Source organism: Diuraphis noxia, unplaced genomic scaffold (genome assembly GCF_037042655.1).
Source record: "Diuraphis noxia isolate RWA-SAM2 unplaced genomic scaffold, SU_Dnox_SAM2 contig0004, whole genome shotgun sequence".
Lineage (NCBI taxonomy): Eukaryota > Metazoa > Arthropoda > Insecta > Hemiptera > Aphididae > Diuraphis > Diuraphis noxia.
Window position 1 is genome coordinate 49,352,773 of NW_028301714.1, and position 17,440 is coordinate 49,370,212.

General features: G+C 30.8%; 1 protein-coding gene across 1 annotated transcript; it reads right to left on the reverse strand.

Moving 5' to 3' along the window:
* Positions 1-4,037: 4,037 nt before the first annotated feature.
* LOC107163464 (ankyrin repeat and sterile alpha motif domain-containing protein 1B) lies at positions 4,038-17,200 on the reverse strand. The gene is made up of 16 exons (XM_015510918.2): positions 16,880-17,200; positions 10,601-10,681; positions 10,225-10,381; positions 9,628-9,773; positions 9,307-9,429; positions 9,007-9,239; positions 8,742-8,916; positions 8,472-8,682; positions 7,843-8,409; positions 7,584-7,752; positions 7,264-7,527; positions 7,055-7,200; positions 6,335-6,784; positions 5,955-6,224; positions 5,562-5,864; positions 4,038-5,447 (listed from the first exon to the last, which is right to left on the reverse strand). Exons 1-16 carry the CDS (start codon positions 16,981-16,983, stop codon positions 5,184-5,186), a joined length of 3,663 nt encoding a protein of 1,220 aa, XP_015366404.2. The 5' UTR covers positions 16,984-17,200; the 3' UTR covers positions 4,038-5,183.
* Positions 17,201-17,440: the final 240 nt, after the last annotated feature.

Below are 17,440 nucleotides of genomic sequence, written 5' to 3' on the forward strand. Positions count from 1 at the left end.
TTTGATAAAAGAATCACCCTGTATATATATTTATTATTAGTGTCGGCGCAACCAGGGCAACGCCGTGTGGGTAAGGCGTTATAATACATATTATACATACCATCCCCTATTACAAGCCCCTTACAGCCCCTTACAGTATCTCATGTCTCTAACAGCTCCTTACAGTCCCTTAAAGTCTGTTACAGCTCCTTCCAGCCCCCTAAAGCCCCTTACAGCCCTTTTTTAGTATTAAAAAGTAGCCTATGTTTTTTCTTTGTGTCTAAACTATCTATGTACCAAATGTCATTTAAATCGGTTCAGTAGTTTCGGAGCCTATTCAATACAAACAATCAAATGTTTCCTCTTTATAAATGGTATATGGTTCTGTATGGCATATTAGGTACCTCTTACAAACTCATTAAGTTGAAAGCAAATCTATATGGATCACCGTATGCAATACTATTTTATCATGTTATAGTAGGTATACTGTAAACACCAACTCTGTCCACATATATTTAAATATTTTTTAGAAATGAACTCAGCCCCTTTGTTCATTTAGTAATGTAGGTATTCAAATTATTTTCAAGTTATAATTTATTTTTGATTACTTAAAATTGTTATGTTATTTAACATACATTAATGTATTTAAAATAAGTGTCCTACGACGATACAAACTTATTTTTATCAGATAATAACTGTTTATCTCTCTAAGTTATTAGTTTCTAAAGTTTTTAAAGTTTTTGGTATTCAAATATGTGTACCAAAAATAGTAATATTAGTTCTAGTCTTAGGCAGTCTCGCCATTTTTTACCTACAGTAAAAAGCTACTTGTCCGAATTTCAAATTCAAAGAATAGATATATTATATATTTATAAAAAAATATTCTGCTTATTCACAAAAAAAGGTCGGATCTGATTTTTTTTTAAAGTTATTTTTGCCACAGGACACAAGTTTTTTAAATTTCGTAAAGAATTCATCTACCTGTTTGAACAATTTGGTGTTCGAGTATACTTAAAATTAAACACTCAAAATATGAATAAAGTATAATTAAAGTGAAAAATTATAGTCTATAATATATATACGTATATACTTATATTGATAATATATCAATCACAATCACAAAGTCTGCTATAGTTAATCTGTAGTAATCTTGTGTAAAGTAAATATGTAGCCTAGTCAAAAACTTTACTATAAAGGCATATAACAAATAATTATACATCATTAAGTATTTAAGTAGTTATCATTAAGTACATTGAGTACTTTTATAATGATTAAAATATAGCTAAAATATATAATTGTAAACGTAAAATCAAGAATTAATTACGATACTCCAGCTCATAAAAAGTATTCCACTAACATGAAACAGATAATCGATCAGTCCGAGATATCGTTCATTAAACGTAGGAGATGATTTGTTCTTTGATTATTTCCTATCTCGAGTCGGATACCTTTACATAAATATATTAAATAATTAAGTAATTGATGTATTAATATATTATTCAAATGTATTACATTTTCAATCATAAACGTATATATATATATATATATATGTGTGTGTGTGTGTGTGTTAAAGTAACTAAAATATTTTATCCTACTGTTACTGTTACATGCACTGTTAATTGTTAAAAAAAACTAAGGGGGGGGGGGCTAAAAAGCCACACTATCAATTCTCAATGTACCAATAATGCGTAAAATTATCTTTGCATAGATATTATTCGTGTTTTTATTTTATAATTTTTAGTAATGGGAATTTTTAATTCATCCTCTCAAAAGTACCATCAATTTATATAGATCCAACTTTCATCAGAAACAACACTCAAAATTGAAAATAAAAATAATTTCACACTGCTTTATATGTATACAGACAAAAAAACAACAACACATAATTCTATAATTAATATGTACGTACATTGTGACATTCATATTGCTCTGCTTAGAATCTAAAATGATATTATTTATTATGTTATGACGTGAAACATGATTATAATAATTAAAAAAGTGATAATATTGGTATTATTTTGATTCACTACAATTTCAGTAAAATAACTAATAGCATAATTTACCTAAACGAAATATACAACAATATTTCTAGGGGGCTGATACAAGAGTTATATCGGTAGGTATGCTTACTTAAACGTACTGTGGTTTATGGTGCTATCAATCTCGTTGTTTTAATGCTGCACATTTTAAATTATTTTATATGACTGTCACCCCTCTTTAATCTTTATATATTGCAAAATAAAAATTCTAGATCTTCCACCGACCACGGTCTATATAGCTGATGATGTAAATAACAACGATGTGCTACACCGACGATCGTATGTCTATGCATAACAATAATACGTATATAATATGTAGATTTTTCGGTTAGTTTCGGTTTTTTTTTTTTGCTCACGGAGACGAGTCGTCTGCGCCCTGGGGGAGTTGTAGATGTACATATTATATATTATTATTACGACAACGCGTCGACTACACAAATGTATATATATATATATATATATATATATATATATATATATATATATATATATATAAAACTGCACCAAGCGACGAAATCGCATATAAAAATAATATATAAAGACGTTCGTTAATTTTGTGTTTTTCCTCACTATTGTTCGCTCCTGCTGATCGTTTCTCAACGAGTGATGCTGTTTCCGCAATAATAATGCAAATCCACGCGGCGTCCATTCGACGACGGAATATAAAATCACGCCATTTTGAATTTTACATACAATAATAATGTTATAATTATACAAATGCGATACCGACATGCTATACATAGTATGAATACATAGGTACTACATAAAATGGTCACCAAGCGTACTTTTGTGCATCGCATAGTTTAATTACACATTTGTTATGTTCTCTCTAGGGCTCAGGCATGCACAATTTTTCGTATATTATATATACAGCATGACTGCAGTTACAGCTGCTATAACATTTTCGTACATGCACATGATAAACTCTAAAAGCCCGCATAGCTCATATGTGTTAAGTAAGTCTTAAATTACTATGCAAATTGTAAGTTGTAGAGATCAATTCGTAAGTAATTATACCTCGTGAATTTTCTAAATTTTAGCTTTATTGATTTGAAGAAAATCCTAAATTTTCTGAAAAAAAAATACTAACTTCACACTAGCCTTCCGCCCCAATGCTTACAACTTGTTCAAATATTCTGTCAACCGATCTACAATAACTCAAATAAAACTCTAATAATGTACAAGATTAGGCCTAATTCACAAAGTGAATAAACAAATTTTAGATTTCTTAGAGTACTGCAACTTGTGTACACGTTAAAATTTCAATTTTTATAATCCAAAGAGTGGTGAGACTTTTTAAAACTTTTTAATAAAATAATGAAGTGGATAACAGCTAACTATATATTGTATATTAATATATTTATAAAAGCAACGTGCGACTACAACTTCAAGCCAACTTAAAAACTTGTTAAGTTTTTCAACCGAATAAACAAACGAATAACTACTATAGTCAGCGTAACTTTACAAAGTAAACGAACATAAAAATTAAAATCTTAAAATAGTTACCAAAATGACCTGAAAAATGAGATAGAATAAACTTTTAAAAAATTTAGGCACGTGTGATAGAGATTTGAAACTTACCTGCTGTAATCGGGGAAACATTTCGAAATAGATTTGGATTCTTTTAGCAGATTATCACTAAGTTCATAATATGTGCATCCATACATTACACATACCTAAGTATTCATTCGACGATATAATTACCTCAGTATTTCGTCCACACTGTCTGGAACCTGGAAGACGTCTCAAATATGAGGAGGTACCTGCAGAATAATGTGGAAGCCTTTCGATCAATTTCAAGGAGTTTATAATAAGTATAAGTTACTTTATAAAGAGTATAGGTACGTGCGTAATAGCAGCATAGTTGTATGCAGTATACGTATTGAATGATCATAATTCATGTCATTAATATGCCTGCACAACAGATACTATAGGTTTAAGGTTATAACAAATTAACAGATATGCGTCATTCAAAGAACAATAAAGGATAGTGGACATGAAAATAAAATTGACATCGGGTTAACGTACAACATGTAAGTATATTTGGTTTTTTTTATCTTTGGGGGTTAAACTTCACAACAATGATTGTAGAATGGCACACATGTTCACAACCGGTTAACAAAATTAATTTCAGTGACATGGATTAACGTACATGTTAAAAATATAAGCAACGGTCTCATGTACATAGGTAATAATAATAATAATAATAATAATAATAGTTATATAATACTATAATATTAACGTGTTCTATTCCAGAATCGACTAATAGTAAATATTATATATATTATCTAATAAATATTTCTCTACGATAAAATACATTATAAAGCGAACAAACAAACAAACAAACAACGTTCAACAACTCAAATGCTATAGGTAGTGGTGGCCTGAAAGACAGATGTTTAGAGATTTGAATGCGTGTTTTTACACACGCGAGGATATGTTAAATTACAATAATCTAAAACGTGGGTAAGTAATGCAGATTTGTTGGTGTTCAAAACCTCGCTTAAAAATAAATTACAATAAAAAATTGAGATAACATAGGTCATATATACAAATAATAAATAAAACATAATACAAATAATATAAAAACGTTTTATAAATATCACAAAAAATTGGGTGTAAAATCAAATTTGGCCTCGATTTTATTTAAATGGCTGATGCATTGTATCATTAAGTCAAATAGGAACGCCTGCCTTAAACAGTATGATCTTAGCACCTATCTAATAATATTAAGTTAGTGAACCTTGAAGTTAAGATTATTAATAAAATATGAATTAATTATAAATAAAACGTATTAGGCTAATATTTTCTAACGATCTACGAGAGAATACGATACGAATAAATATCATAAAATCTGATATCATAAACAACAAAACTTATACTTCAAAATATGTTTATGTTTAAAAAAAAATAATAAATATTTTAAAAAAAGTTGTTCGCTAGATTGAATTTTCTTAAAAAAAGAGCAATAATATATCAAGCATGTTATGTTGTTTTTAATATTGAGCGTTTTGAAAGAAAAAATTGCGTTATTTTTGTTACGCGAGTATATATATATATACAATATACATACAAACACATTTGAAAATATGAAAATATTTGGTAACTGTTTGAACTCAATAATGTTTTGCTGAAATTTCTAAATATATATGTTTATAAGTAATATTAAGACTTTTCGTTCGACTCGCCTTTTTGAATACCATTCACTTTGATCTCGTTCACGGAATGTGATCTAGCGTGCTGATGGGAACTGCTCCGGCCGTCCCGAGTACCGGTGATCATGTTCGGCAACATGTGGTTGGCTGAGTGCGATCTCGTGTGACCATTATTGCCGTTCCGATTGCCCGCGCTGGTTTGACCTTTGAGTGCTATTTGATAGGCAACTTCAAACGCTTGACCCAGCGTCAAAATGATTTCGGTTGCTTGGTCCTGCAACAACGAACATATAATCATTTTCACAGATACTACTAGTAAGTATACATTTAGTTAGTAAGGTACATTTTGTTTTAAATTCTATAGTAGAAATAAAAAAATTTGTCTCACCATGGATGACACGCTGAACACGTGGCTGTAATGTGAACTGGTGTGATGGTCTTTTGTAATATACGCAAAATGGTTCAAATCATCCGCATCTTGACATGCGCAATCTATGTTACGAATCTCGTGCTCACACACTAAACTTCCCGACATGGGGTCCATAAACCGAACGCCTCTGTATGATATTACAAGTGCCACTTCTGGCAACGTCCGTTGAGCGCCACTGGCCACAGCATATTTAAGTTTTTGAATGGACTGTTTAGTCGATTCCGTGCCTCTGGGTTCTTTTACCTCAGTGGAACCCAAATACTAGAATATAAAACAAACAGACTATGATGTTTTTTTTTTTTACATCTTATACTTTTATTTTATTAAATTTGTATTGTATTACAGGCTTACCGATGCTATGTATTTGACGTTTCCACTGACTAGCGCTGCTGGCTGGTGTCTCCACTGTGTGATTAACGTAGAAGGAACGCCAAAAAGCAGTTCTGAAGGTCCTCTGATTATGAGGTCGCTATTATTGCGATTGGAAAAGTTTTGTAATGGCGGCGGTAGAGGAGCATGCCTGGACTTTTTAGGGTTATGTCGAAGCGTAGCAGTGCCAGATGCCACGTGAACCGAATGTTTTGAACCAACTTTTTCTTTAAGTGACTTAATGTTGTTTTTCTACAACATACCACCATTAATTTATTAAAAATAGGTATAATTAATACAGTAATAGGAGCCTAACATTTCAAATTACTAAAATTACAGCCACCAAATTAATGGAAACTTACCAATTGCTTGAGATCGTTGCCAATATCATTTAAACCATCACCGACAGAAACAGCTTGGAGTAATTGGGACTTACTGTTATCGACAGATGACAGTATTCTCCTTCTATGACCTGGCTTATTGATTTCTAGCACTGCAGTGAGTTCCACTTCCCAAATTCTCGCTATTCGCTCAAGATCCGTATACAAATGTTTGCGGAATGTATCTATGTAGCAAGCTAGCCCAATACTAGTCAACCATTCTTCCATCTGTTTGGCATCTTCTTCGTCATCAACTTGATCTAGATCAGCAATAGATTTGCTTTTTGCTTTAGGAGTATCTTTTGTATACCGCTTTGACCAGAATTCTTTTACTAAGCACGGTAAATCGTTAACAGATTCTAAAATCTTATTTCGATCGGTTTCATTTTCTATGCCCATGTCTTTTAAATCCGATTCTACCAATACGCCACACTACAAAATATATAATTTAATAAATAGAGATTTTAAATATATTTACTTCGACACACACGTTAAGTTGTAAAAATTATGTTGAAAAAGTACATCACATTAATTAGTTTTTAAAATTAAAATAGAAATTTTTTTATTATAATATATTTTTTTGCAAATCAAACGTCCACCAACTGAAATTTCAATGAATAAAAACAAATTGTAATTTCAAATGTTAGAACTATAAATATAATATAGATTTCTAATTTTAATAAACATCTATAAAATACTTACAATAAAGTCCAAATTATCGTATCCAAATTCAATGAACGCATTAACAAAGTCTTGGAAACCTAATCCGAATAGCCAGGATTCAACCGTTAATGGATTATCATTGCCATTTATTCGAGATTTATCTTTACTATCAGATCTATTTAATCCTAAAACGATATTCCGTGTATTAATATATGATTGAACACCAAATAAACGACAAGCCAATTTACCTAGTCTGGCTTGGAACTCTTTTTCAAGCTCATTGCACATAGATTCTTTGGCGTTTCCGCCTCCTAGATTTGTTATTAAATCAGATATTTTAGCCCATTCTTCTTGTTCGTCGAACGGACTCAACATGGTGTTAGAACTTTTTGACTGATCTTCTGCGGAACCAGGTGATTGAGCTATGACTGAAGGATCATATACTGTACGTAATTTACGTAAAGTTTTCGGTCTTTCAGCTCTATTACCATTAATCGATCCTCTCAGTAATCCTGTTAAAATTATTTATTTGAAAAAACTATTATCAAATTATTTTTAGTTTACTAACCTGCAAATGTTGCATCCCCTACGAATTCTTCTACGCCAGTTTCTTCAGAGGTAGACACACTTTTATCAGTTAATAATGCATGCGACTCAGGTACCCAAGTAATCACTAATAAATCTTCTTCGATTTCCGTTTCCATATCTTTTGATTTTCTTTTTAGATTACTATAAATCTAGAGAACCCAATTATGGATTGTTTTTTTTTATTTTTACATATTAAATTAATTTTTATTTCACTTATAATAAATGTAAATGTACGTTACCTGACTTAGAGGTCTTATTCTAGCGTGTATGCTACGTTCAGCTTGCAATGGCGATGGCGGTGGATGATCAGGTGTAGGAGGTTGGCGATAATGTGTAGGACTTAGAGGCCAATCAGCTGAAGGCGTGTCATTGCCGTCAAGTAAACTTTCTCTGGATGATGAAATGGTAGTAGTAATAAAACCATTATGGTCGGAGACAATGACCTGATTAGTCGTAGCAGGTTCTAATTCGACACGTTTGAATTGCAAGCCACCCCGTGACAATATTGCACCGGGATCTTTATCGTGACGTTTGAGCTTTCGTCGGGGATTAGTTGTGCGAATCGGGACATTTTGGTAAATTGAAGTTAACGCAACAGGCTCTTCACCTGAAGTTGGCCTTAGTTTCATTTCAACATATTGATCAGCTGATTTCTCTCGACGTAATACTTCTCCTCGGTGACTTTGACCAGACGAAGGTGAGCCAGAAGTTGCATGGTATAAATATTCATAAGGTCCGCTACTGCTATTTGCGGATACTCGAGAAGGAGAATCAGCTGCGGGTGTAAGTCTTTTAGGTGCGACAGGCTGAAAAGATAACCACTACTGATAACACAAAGGACTCTGAATAAAATAAATGAATAACTTACAGAAATATTGGGTGCACTTGGATTCAATGGAGCCATTGGTAAATAGATTGAAGAAGATACGGGTCTATGGCCGCTAGAAGTTGTTGAAGAACTTATACTAACAGCGTCCAATTCAGGGCCTGAGAGAAAACTAGATTCTATTAAGGACCTAGAAAGTGGAGTAGGCTCATTTTTGTACCAACGGCCAGAATGGTAATTTCCATCAGAAATCCTATGGTTATAACAATTTAAGTAATTATAAAATTTAAAACAAATTTATACTAGACTTACGCCGAAGATTCCGATACACGGCGACTTTTATGTTTTTCCCAGCGAGTGGGAGAAGGACTAGGTGATAACATATTTTCATATGGACTACTTAATAGAGGTACGGGAACCATATCACCATTTTCACTCCTCCTTTCGGTTTCCATATCACTTTCATTGTTATTATTAAATTGGTGGTCTTCAAAAGAAAAATAATTTTTTTTAAACCGTTAGGTAAACATTAAAATAAATTAAGAAATAAAAGTATTAAGTTAAATTGTTTGTATACTTTGTAGCATAGCTGCTATTTCTACAGCGGGACCAGCTTTGGGCGGAAATTGTTTTAAAAGATCTTCTACTGTACGTCTATGGATATCCCGTATATGTGTATTAATACCGTGATCTAGTAGTGTTCTAGCTACTTCGGTTTTGCCACATTGAGCGGCTTCGTGAAGTGCAGTGCCGCTACCGGTACGAACATTGACGTCCATTCCAGCCGATAATAGAAGCTCTACTACAGTCCTGATTACATTTCATATTTTATTACTTAGTACATTCAAATAAATAATAATAAATTAAAAAACCTCACTTGTGGCCATTTCGGCTTGCTAAATGTAAAGGAGTGTGAGCAAACATTATACCTGCCGCACGAGAATTGTACGATCTTATCAGTTCTGGTCGTTTTGTAATAATAAGTTCCACTGTTTCTAGTCTGTTTATAAAAATTAATCAGTCATAAACATTCTATTAATATATGCATATATATTGTATGAAAATCAAAATATAGAAAAATAAACAAGAACTAAATGCAATTTGTATATATTCCTATTACGGGATTAAATATTTTTATTTCATACTATATCGATAACACTGATAACAGGGATATTAATATGTAATAACCAATTCCTACCTTCCATACTGTGCGCATAAGTCTAAAGGAGTTTCATGTTTGTGGTTTCTTATAGTAGGATCAGCACCATGTTCTAGGAGTAGTACAACCACACCCGAATGACCGTGTTCGGCAGCACAATGTAATGGAGTTTCTCGATTTTTTGTCTTAACATACAATTTAAAGAACATACACTTAAGTCTCATAAAAACACATTTTCTCTACCATAGGCTTGTGCAAAGCGTCCGCAGGGTATGTCACTACAACTCTGAAAAGGGCACTCAGATCCCTTTAAAGGAACTTTTTTACCTTAAAGTACTTAATATAAATAAATTAAGAATATCGTTTTCAAATAATGGCCTAGCAAATAGATATAGAAAAAGTTTTAGCTGAAATAAAACACTTATTCCAAAATAGCATTGACTTAAATTATACTCAGTAAATATTGTTTTAAAAAAGGAACCATAAAAAAATTTGATACTACAATGACAATAAATCGTGATCTTATTATATAGTGCATTTTGATATTTATTTGAAAGGGCCGAATATTTTGTGTTGCATACCCTGAAAACGAAGTTTGCGAGCACCTATTTTCCCAATATAGCATTAGAAAATTACCATATGATTGACATTCGGTATTGACGGTCCGTGGCAGAGCAACAAGCGGACTATGTCAACATTGCCCCTCCACGCAGCGTAGTGTAGTGGAGCAGCACCTTTATGATCAACTACATTTGTTGACGCTTCGTTACATAATAGAAGTTGAACAATTTCCCTGATGATAAAATACAACTTATAAACCTTTTTTAAATTGAAATGTATAGAACCTAAATGACTAACATTGTTGCAATACATCCTTTTGGTTTGTTTATATAGTTTAATGTTATTATAGGCTATAGCACTAAAATGTCTACGTTTCAAGACGTAGTGATTGTATTTATATATTATATTTAGTATTGACGACTATTAGTTAATCGATTAATAAATTCCTTACTTGTACGCATTTAATGAAGCATGATGTAATGCAGTAAAGCCAGTTTGGTCTTGAGTATTTACTCCAGCACCTCTTCTCAAACTACACAAAAATAAAAAATAAATAAAATTAGAATTAACATTTTAAATAATATGTTCTTTGTTTAATTATACTGCGAACGGTTTTTTTTTTAAAGTAAAAATATAAATTACAACATATTTTATAAAATATTAATTAGAAATAGTGGGAAGATGTTTCATATTATATCAGTTATGCCTAGCTTGATGCATTCCAAAGTAATTATAAAAATTAAGTTATTACAATAATTCTTTTTAAATAAAGAATTGAATCTAATAATTCGATAAAATATAATATTTTAATTTTCTAATGAAACAGTCACATATTAATTTGATTTAGTTATCATCTAAAATGATGAACATAAGTTTGTACATAATGAAATAAATCATAAGTGTGTCAAAAAAATTGTTTTAACGATATGGAAATTTAGCTATCAAAGTGTAATAGGTATACCTGTCTAAATTTCAACAGAAACAAATTAAAAAAAAAAATACGATTATTTATTTAACATAATATTATAAGCTTTGTTCATATATAGATGATGTATGAATTATAATAGTTTTAAATTCCGACAGATAATAAATTTCTCTAAATTTAAAGTTGTAACTTAAAATCATAAATCACTTATCTAGATAAATTCTAAAATGAGACACTAACACGAGCTGAATTTTAAAATTTTAAAATACATTTAATACTTACTGTTTTAATTTTGGGGTTTTTTTTTAATGTTTTAGATTCTGAGCGGAGCGATATATATTTATAAATTTGTACAATGAAAATTGTAGGGGGATTTATTAGCGTAAAGGGAAAGTCACCTGACGACACCCTGTGAGAAAGATTTTAGCGAGAGAGTAGTTCCACACACCTGTTTCTTTTAAGGTACATTGGTGGATATGGAGGTGAGTGATAATAAGATTTTAGTGAGTACTGAAAGTTTTGTGAGTTTTTTAATTTCATTTTAGGTTAGCATGATAACATACCAATATTATTTAAGGTTAGATTGCATATGTCTTTTAATGAAGTGAGTAATTGGTGATGTACCAGGAATCTGATAATAACCAATATTATTGTTAAGTGGTGAAATGAGCATATATTATATATGCATATGCAATATATGTGTTGAAATATTTTAGCTAAGTACCTATCTTAAAAGTTTTTATCATCTGCCGTATAAAGGTGATTATTGAAATTTGGCCTTTGTGTCTCAATTTCACGATAGGTATACAAAATGCCTATTGATATCATTAATTAGAGAATTCTGAATACTGAGTACTATAATCATTAATTTCTATTGCTATTAATATAATGTACTTAAAAACATAGGTACAAATGTCTAGACTTTTAAATTGATATCTTATAAAAAGTTTCAATATAAAATTTTAATTTCCATTCTTTGATAGAAGTCTCATCTTCGTGTCAAATAAAGACTCATTAAAGATATTAAATAAAATATAATGTAGGCAGGTACCTACCTAGATACTTACATACATTTAATGCACAATTTGAAACACACTTTATATTTTAATAGATTTTTTATTGTTAACTGATTAATATTCTAAAATATAGTGTTTAGGTTGTTGTTGTGGTAAATAGAGAAAATTCTTAATTAAAAACTAAAATAATATAAAATAGTACAAAACAATATTATACATACATATTTCTCCATGTCCGAATTTCATGATATCAGTACTTTAAGTTTTAATCTAATCAACTTAAATAGTTAAATGTTTAACTAAAAAAAAAAAAAAACACTATGAAGGAACTAACTGACTAGGTTGGGTAGTGGGCCGCTTGTCTTAATTCCCATAATATGTAATAACACCTAATGTGCAATCGTAATATTATTGTTTATTATATTATGAACATTCAGTTATTATAACAAGTATTATTATTATTATTATCATAACCTGACTATCAGTTATTAGTGTTATTACTCATTGTTTATTTGTTTTATGTGGTACAACAGCGGCAGTTGGTTGAAAGCGAGTTGTTAACCGAGTTATTAATTTATGTTTATAATGAGCTCGAAATTTCTTTAGTTGTTTAGGCAAACGCGTGTACATATGGAGCAAAATCATGGCTATAATATTTTACGAGTTCGATAAAAATTACTAAGTAATATTAGGTATCCGAATTTAATTCTATATATTGGGTAACTAATACACGTCGTTCATAACATATACATGTGTAAACCATTTGAAACTACTATTGAATCAACTTTACAAGATTTACTTAATTACCTACTCGTATATTATAATAACACCTGAACATATATTATAGTTAAATTTAAATATGTTCTTATGTTATGAAGTTAAAATGATAATAAATTACAGATTACAGATATAGTTTGTTAAATTAAATAGATAACTTAATTCAGCTGAAACGTTCCATAAACATTATAGTAAGTTCCATTAGACGTTAGTCAGGAAGTATACTACGCATAATATATACGTCACTATACAGGACGCTCATTAAAAATAAATAAATTATACTACCAACATCAAAGGTCATTTATTTTTTTCTTTCTTCGAATTTTATTCATCTGGTTATATCAGATTTTTCTTTAGAACAATAAATAAGCATTGTACAACTTTACAGTAGGTAGTACAATTTTCCAAATACTTTCACATTCAAGTAGTAAAAATTATTCTTTTAATTACATTCGTTAAATGAGATTTCTTAAGCTATTCATATTTGAGTATGTATGCCATTATATAACATATAATACTCGTACATATTATGTATAGTATAGGAAGTTCAAGTATATCTTTTTTATTTAATGTAATAATTACATTAAACAATTTTTAATCACCACCTTTGCTTTCAATTTCGTAAGATTAGATTGAGAATTTTACAAAATAGTAATAAATAAATATTGTTCGACCAATTAAATAAAATTTAATATAATGATTTGATATTATTTATGGCACAATTCCAGATGATAAATATTACATATTTTCTAGTTCTATGATTATCTTCATTTTTATCATTGTGGCTAACGACTCCGGAAATGAGTGTCGTATTAAGTACCCACAAGATATTGCTATTCTATTAAATAGGACCTATATAATAATCAAACAATAAAAAAAAAAAACTACTTAGTAAAAAAAGGATAGCCAATTAGGATACTTAACTATAATAATAATAATGATTATTATTGTCCTCATAACCTAAACAAAATCCTATATACTAAAAAGTACCATTTTACAAGTGAATGTTATTTTAACATGTCATCTAAGGCGATCTGAAAGTTCAAATATTTTTTTTTGCTGGATTATAATATAATGGCAATTAATGATCTTTGACACTAAAAATATAAAATATGGCATATAAGGTTTTCGATGGTAAGACCAACTATGAAAGATTAATATTTATAAAAAACAATTAAGTACCTAACTGCTTAGGTATAGAATTATGCGTATTCAGGATTATGAAAAGGGGAAGGAGGGTTAATATAAGTTGAACTAAGTTTTTTAATTGCTTATATATTAATAATATAAATAATACATTTATTAATGAGAAAATATCAATAGGAGGGAGGGGGTTAAATACCAAAAACCATACTAGTTGTATATTAGTACCTATATACCTACATACCTACCAATAGCAGGTGTGGAAACGAGTAACGTGTAACACGTTATTGAGTTGGTAGGTTATTGCATTTAAATTTGAATTCAATTAAATACGATGAAAAATAAATCTGAGCGAAGAAAGTTTAATTTTTGGTAACCATTTATTTTAATATCATATAAATATGTGATAAAACTTTTACAAAATATTTTCGTTAAGGTATATATTAGATGAACGATGATTTTTTTTTTCGTTTGTTTGTCTTATGACACTTTTTCTAGTATAAAGTTTATACTTTGAAGGGTTAAAAGTAGAAATCTTTCGGTAATATTTTTTAAATAATCGGAAAAAAAATTTAAAAAACAAACATTTGTAAAATGTCTTATATTATTATTAAAATAATTGTTTTTTAACCATAATTAACAAAAAAATTATATTATCGCCACTCAAAGAACGTTTTTCATTGTAAATACATTAATTTGTCATTGAATTCATATTCATATAGGTACTCGGCACCTATACCGTAACCCACACGCTTCAAAATAAAGTAGGTATAGGCATAGTTGATAGTTTATAGATCGATTTTTTTCACGAACAATTTTAAAAGTACAGAGTAATTATTATCACTAAACTATATATTTAATATAAACTGTAAATTAAATCTATTAGTGTGTTTTTCTAACAGGAATTACCTTCAAAATTGATGATCAGAGCATTCAATATTAGAAAAGAAACACAAAAAAACACAGTTTCGAATAATTTTCACAGATTAAAATAAATGTTTGTATTTTTACGATGTAAAAACCAACAAAAAATATAATACAATGGGATTACAAAAAATAAGTCGCTCCATTAACTCGACTCCGAACTCGACCTAGTTTTTTGTAATTATATTAAAATGTTTAATTTTAAATCCATGGAATATGAAGTGCCAAGATTTTGTGTCCTATACGTGGTTCAAATATTCGTACGAACGACGAATGTGAACAAACTACAAATATAACACGGCAGTACGGCACACATAATAATATGACAGGAGCGCCTATGTCTTACTTCGTTTTTATAATATAAGGATTTGTGATACTATGTTCGTGAACGGTAATAAACAGTATATTAATACCTCGATTAATACATACAGTATAATGCTTAATACAAATAAGTAACAATGAGTAGTGAGTTTATCAGTCGAAGATGCTGAACTTCTAAATTGAGGTCAAATATCAATCTGTTGAATCGACCATAGTTAATATCTGAAGTATGTTATGATAATATAAACATAAACACGAGCGTAAACATGATATCGTTCAGTAAAATACTGTACTTTAACTGTTTAACTGTTGACGAAGAGAGCATGCAACATAAATAAATCGTAAAATAACTGTATTGTAGGTTAATTTATAGTTTTACAAATTAAATACTTTTAAACTTGTTGATCCTGATCCTTCAAGTGTATTTATGTAAGAGCTCAATATTCGTAAAATGAACTGGATATCATAGCATCAAACTATTTTTGAAGTTAATTAAAATACTTGACACTTTTCATCTGACACTCATTAAATATAAATTAGACCGGAATGTAGTGTAAATATAAGAATTATCGATTTGGATATTTATTATTATGATGAATTATTAAACATCCATGAATCATATTAAAATAATAACAATTCATTGTACAAAGTCGTTTGAACTTAAATAACAACAATATGATGCTTAACATTTTGTAATTTTATACATTAGTGTTTTAATTCATATTGTCAAGCCGATGAGTGTGAAGCAGTGGTTTTTATCGGTAAAACATAGAAGGGACGGTTTCGACGTGGTGGAAAAACGAGTAAGTGATGGGGAAAGTTTAGCCCGTTTAGGTTTAAAACGTATTTTATATGGTAGGTATACGGAGTGTAACAGATAGATACAACAAATGAAAAATATAAAAACATAAAAAGATATGACAGAATGTCATCTTTCTGTTACACACTGTATTTAATAGGTATTATGCATATTTTGAAAAACCATTGATTGTACGTTTAGTATTTTCATTTTTGGAACAGTACGCTGTACAGTAAGTACTTGACATGATTCTTATCAAATTGTCGGAAGGCATAGACCGGAGGGGAAGAACAAATTATCAAAGACCGTAGCACGCGTATAGCGAGTATATTATCCCCAGATTATCAAGTCATAATAAGACCACAAACAGAATTAAAAAATTTTTTTTCAAGAATATATTTTAGTATACTCAAATTATCAATAAATTCCTGTGAATTCAAGAACAGGTTTCTGAAATTCCAATAAGCAGCAGTCGTTATAATTGAAGAAGTCTTAATGAATATCATACAAATAATGGTAAATAAAATAAACATGTGCAGATTGCAGAGACACGAATATACCGTAGTATCCGAAGATGATACTTATTTCCACCAACGAATTATTGTTATTCTTGAAAGCTTAGAAAAGTATTGACCTATACCAGCTGGCGGCTATATAGGCACTTGCGACTTGCCACGATCAAAGATCAAATATACACATATATAAAACCGACTGACATTGAGTGTTAACGAGTTTTTGTCGTTATATATTCAATGTTCACTGAACTTCAAGACGTCTTATTCTTCAAATTGTATAAGAGGTGAATACTATAAATTCCCGTCTCACCTAGCCAGCGGTCCCGTTCTCTTGGCCTTCTGCACCAGTATCTTCTCCACAGCGTTGAGATTGCCAGTCTTGGCTGCAATCACCAGATCGTGATCCTTGCCCATGCTCGCCTCCTTAAGTCCCTGCCCTAAGATGTATCCTCCGTCGTGTCGTTCGTTCCACCGTTCACGCGTTTGCGACGATCGCCGACCGAGTGTCGGGCACAGTCGTACGTTCGGCCCGTACCGTGTCCGCGAATTTGTCACCGGTCATCGTTCCGTTTTTATCTTTTACGTTATTCGCGTTTAGTTACGATATTATCACACACGAACAAGCGCGCGCGCACACACACACCGTAAGCGGACCATAACACAAACACGGGCGCCGCCGCCGATCGATCGCAAGGAGCGTACGACACCAGGTGGGGTGGGCGCGCGCGGTGTGTCACTCCCAGTCGGTCAGCTGCTGCTACAACTACTATTGCTCGAACCGCCGCCGCCGTCGCGGAATCGATAACAGAAGTGTACGAAAACTTGGGCAACTCGACGATATTGTGATAAAGCGTTAACAGGACTTTGGTCA

What these genes read in the sequence shown, in the direction of transcription:
- LOC107163464 (XM_015510918.2), bottom strand. Translation starts at nt 16,983, where the DNA reads ATGGGCAAGGATCACGATCTGGTGATTGCAGCCAAGACTGGCAATCTC. An exon ending in TTATGCGCACAGTATGGAAG is followed by an intron (nt 9,430 to 9,627) that starts GTAGGAATTGGT and finishes TTTTATAAACAG; the next exon opens with ACTAGAAACAGTGGAACTTA. An exon ending in CGTGTATCGGAATCTTCGGC is followed by an intron (nt 8,683 to 8,741) that starts GTAAGTCTAGTA and finishes TTATAACCATAG; the next exon opens with GATTTCTGATGGAAATTACC.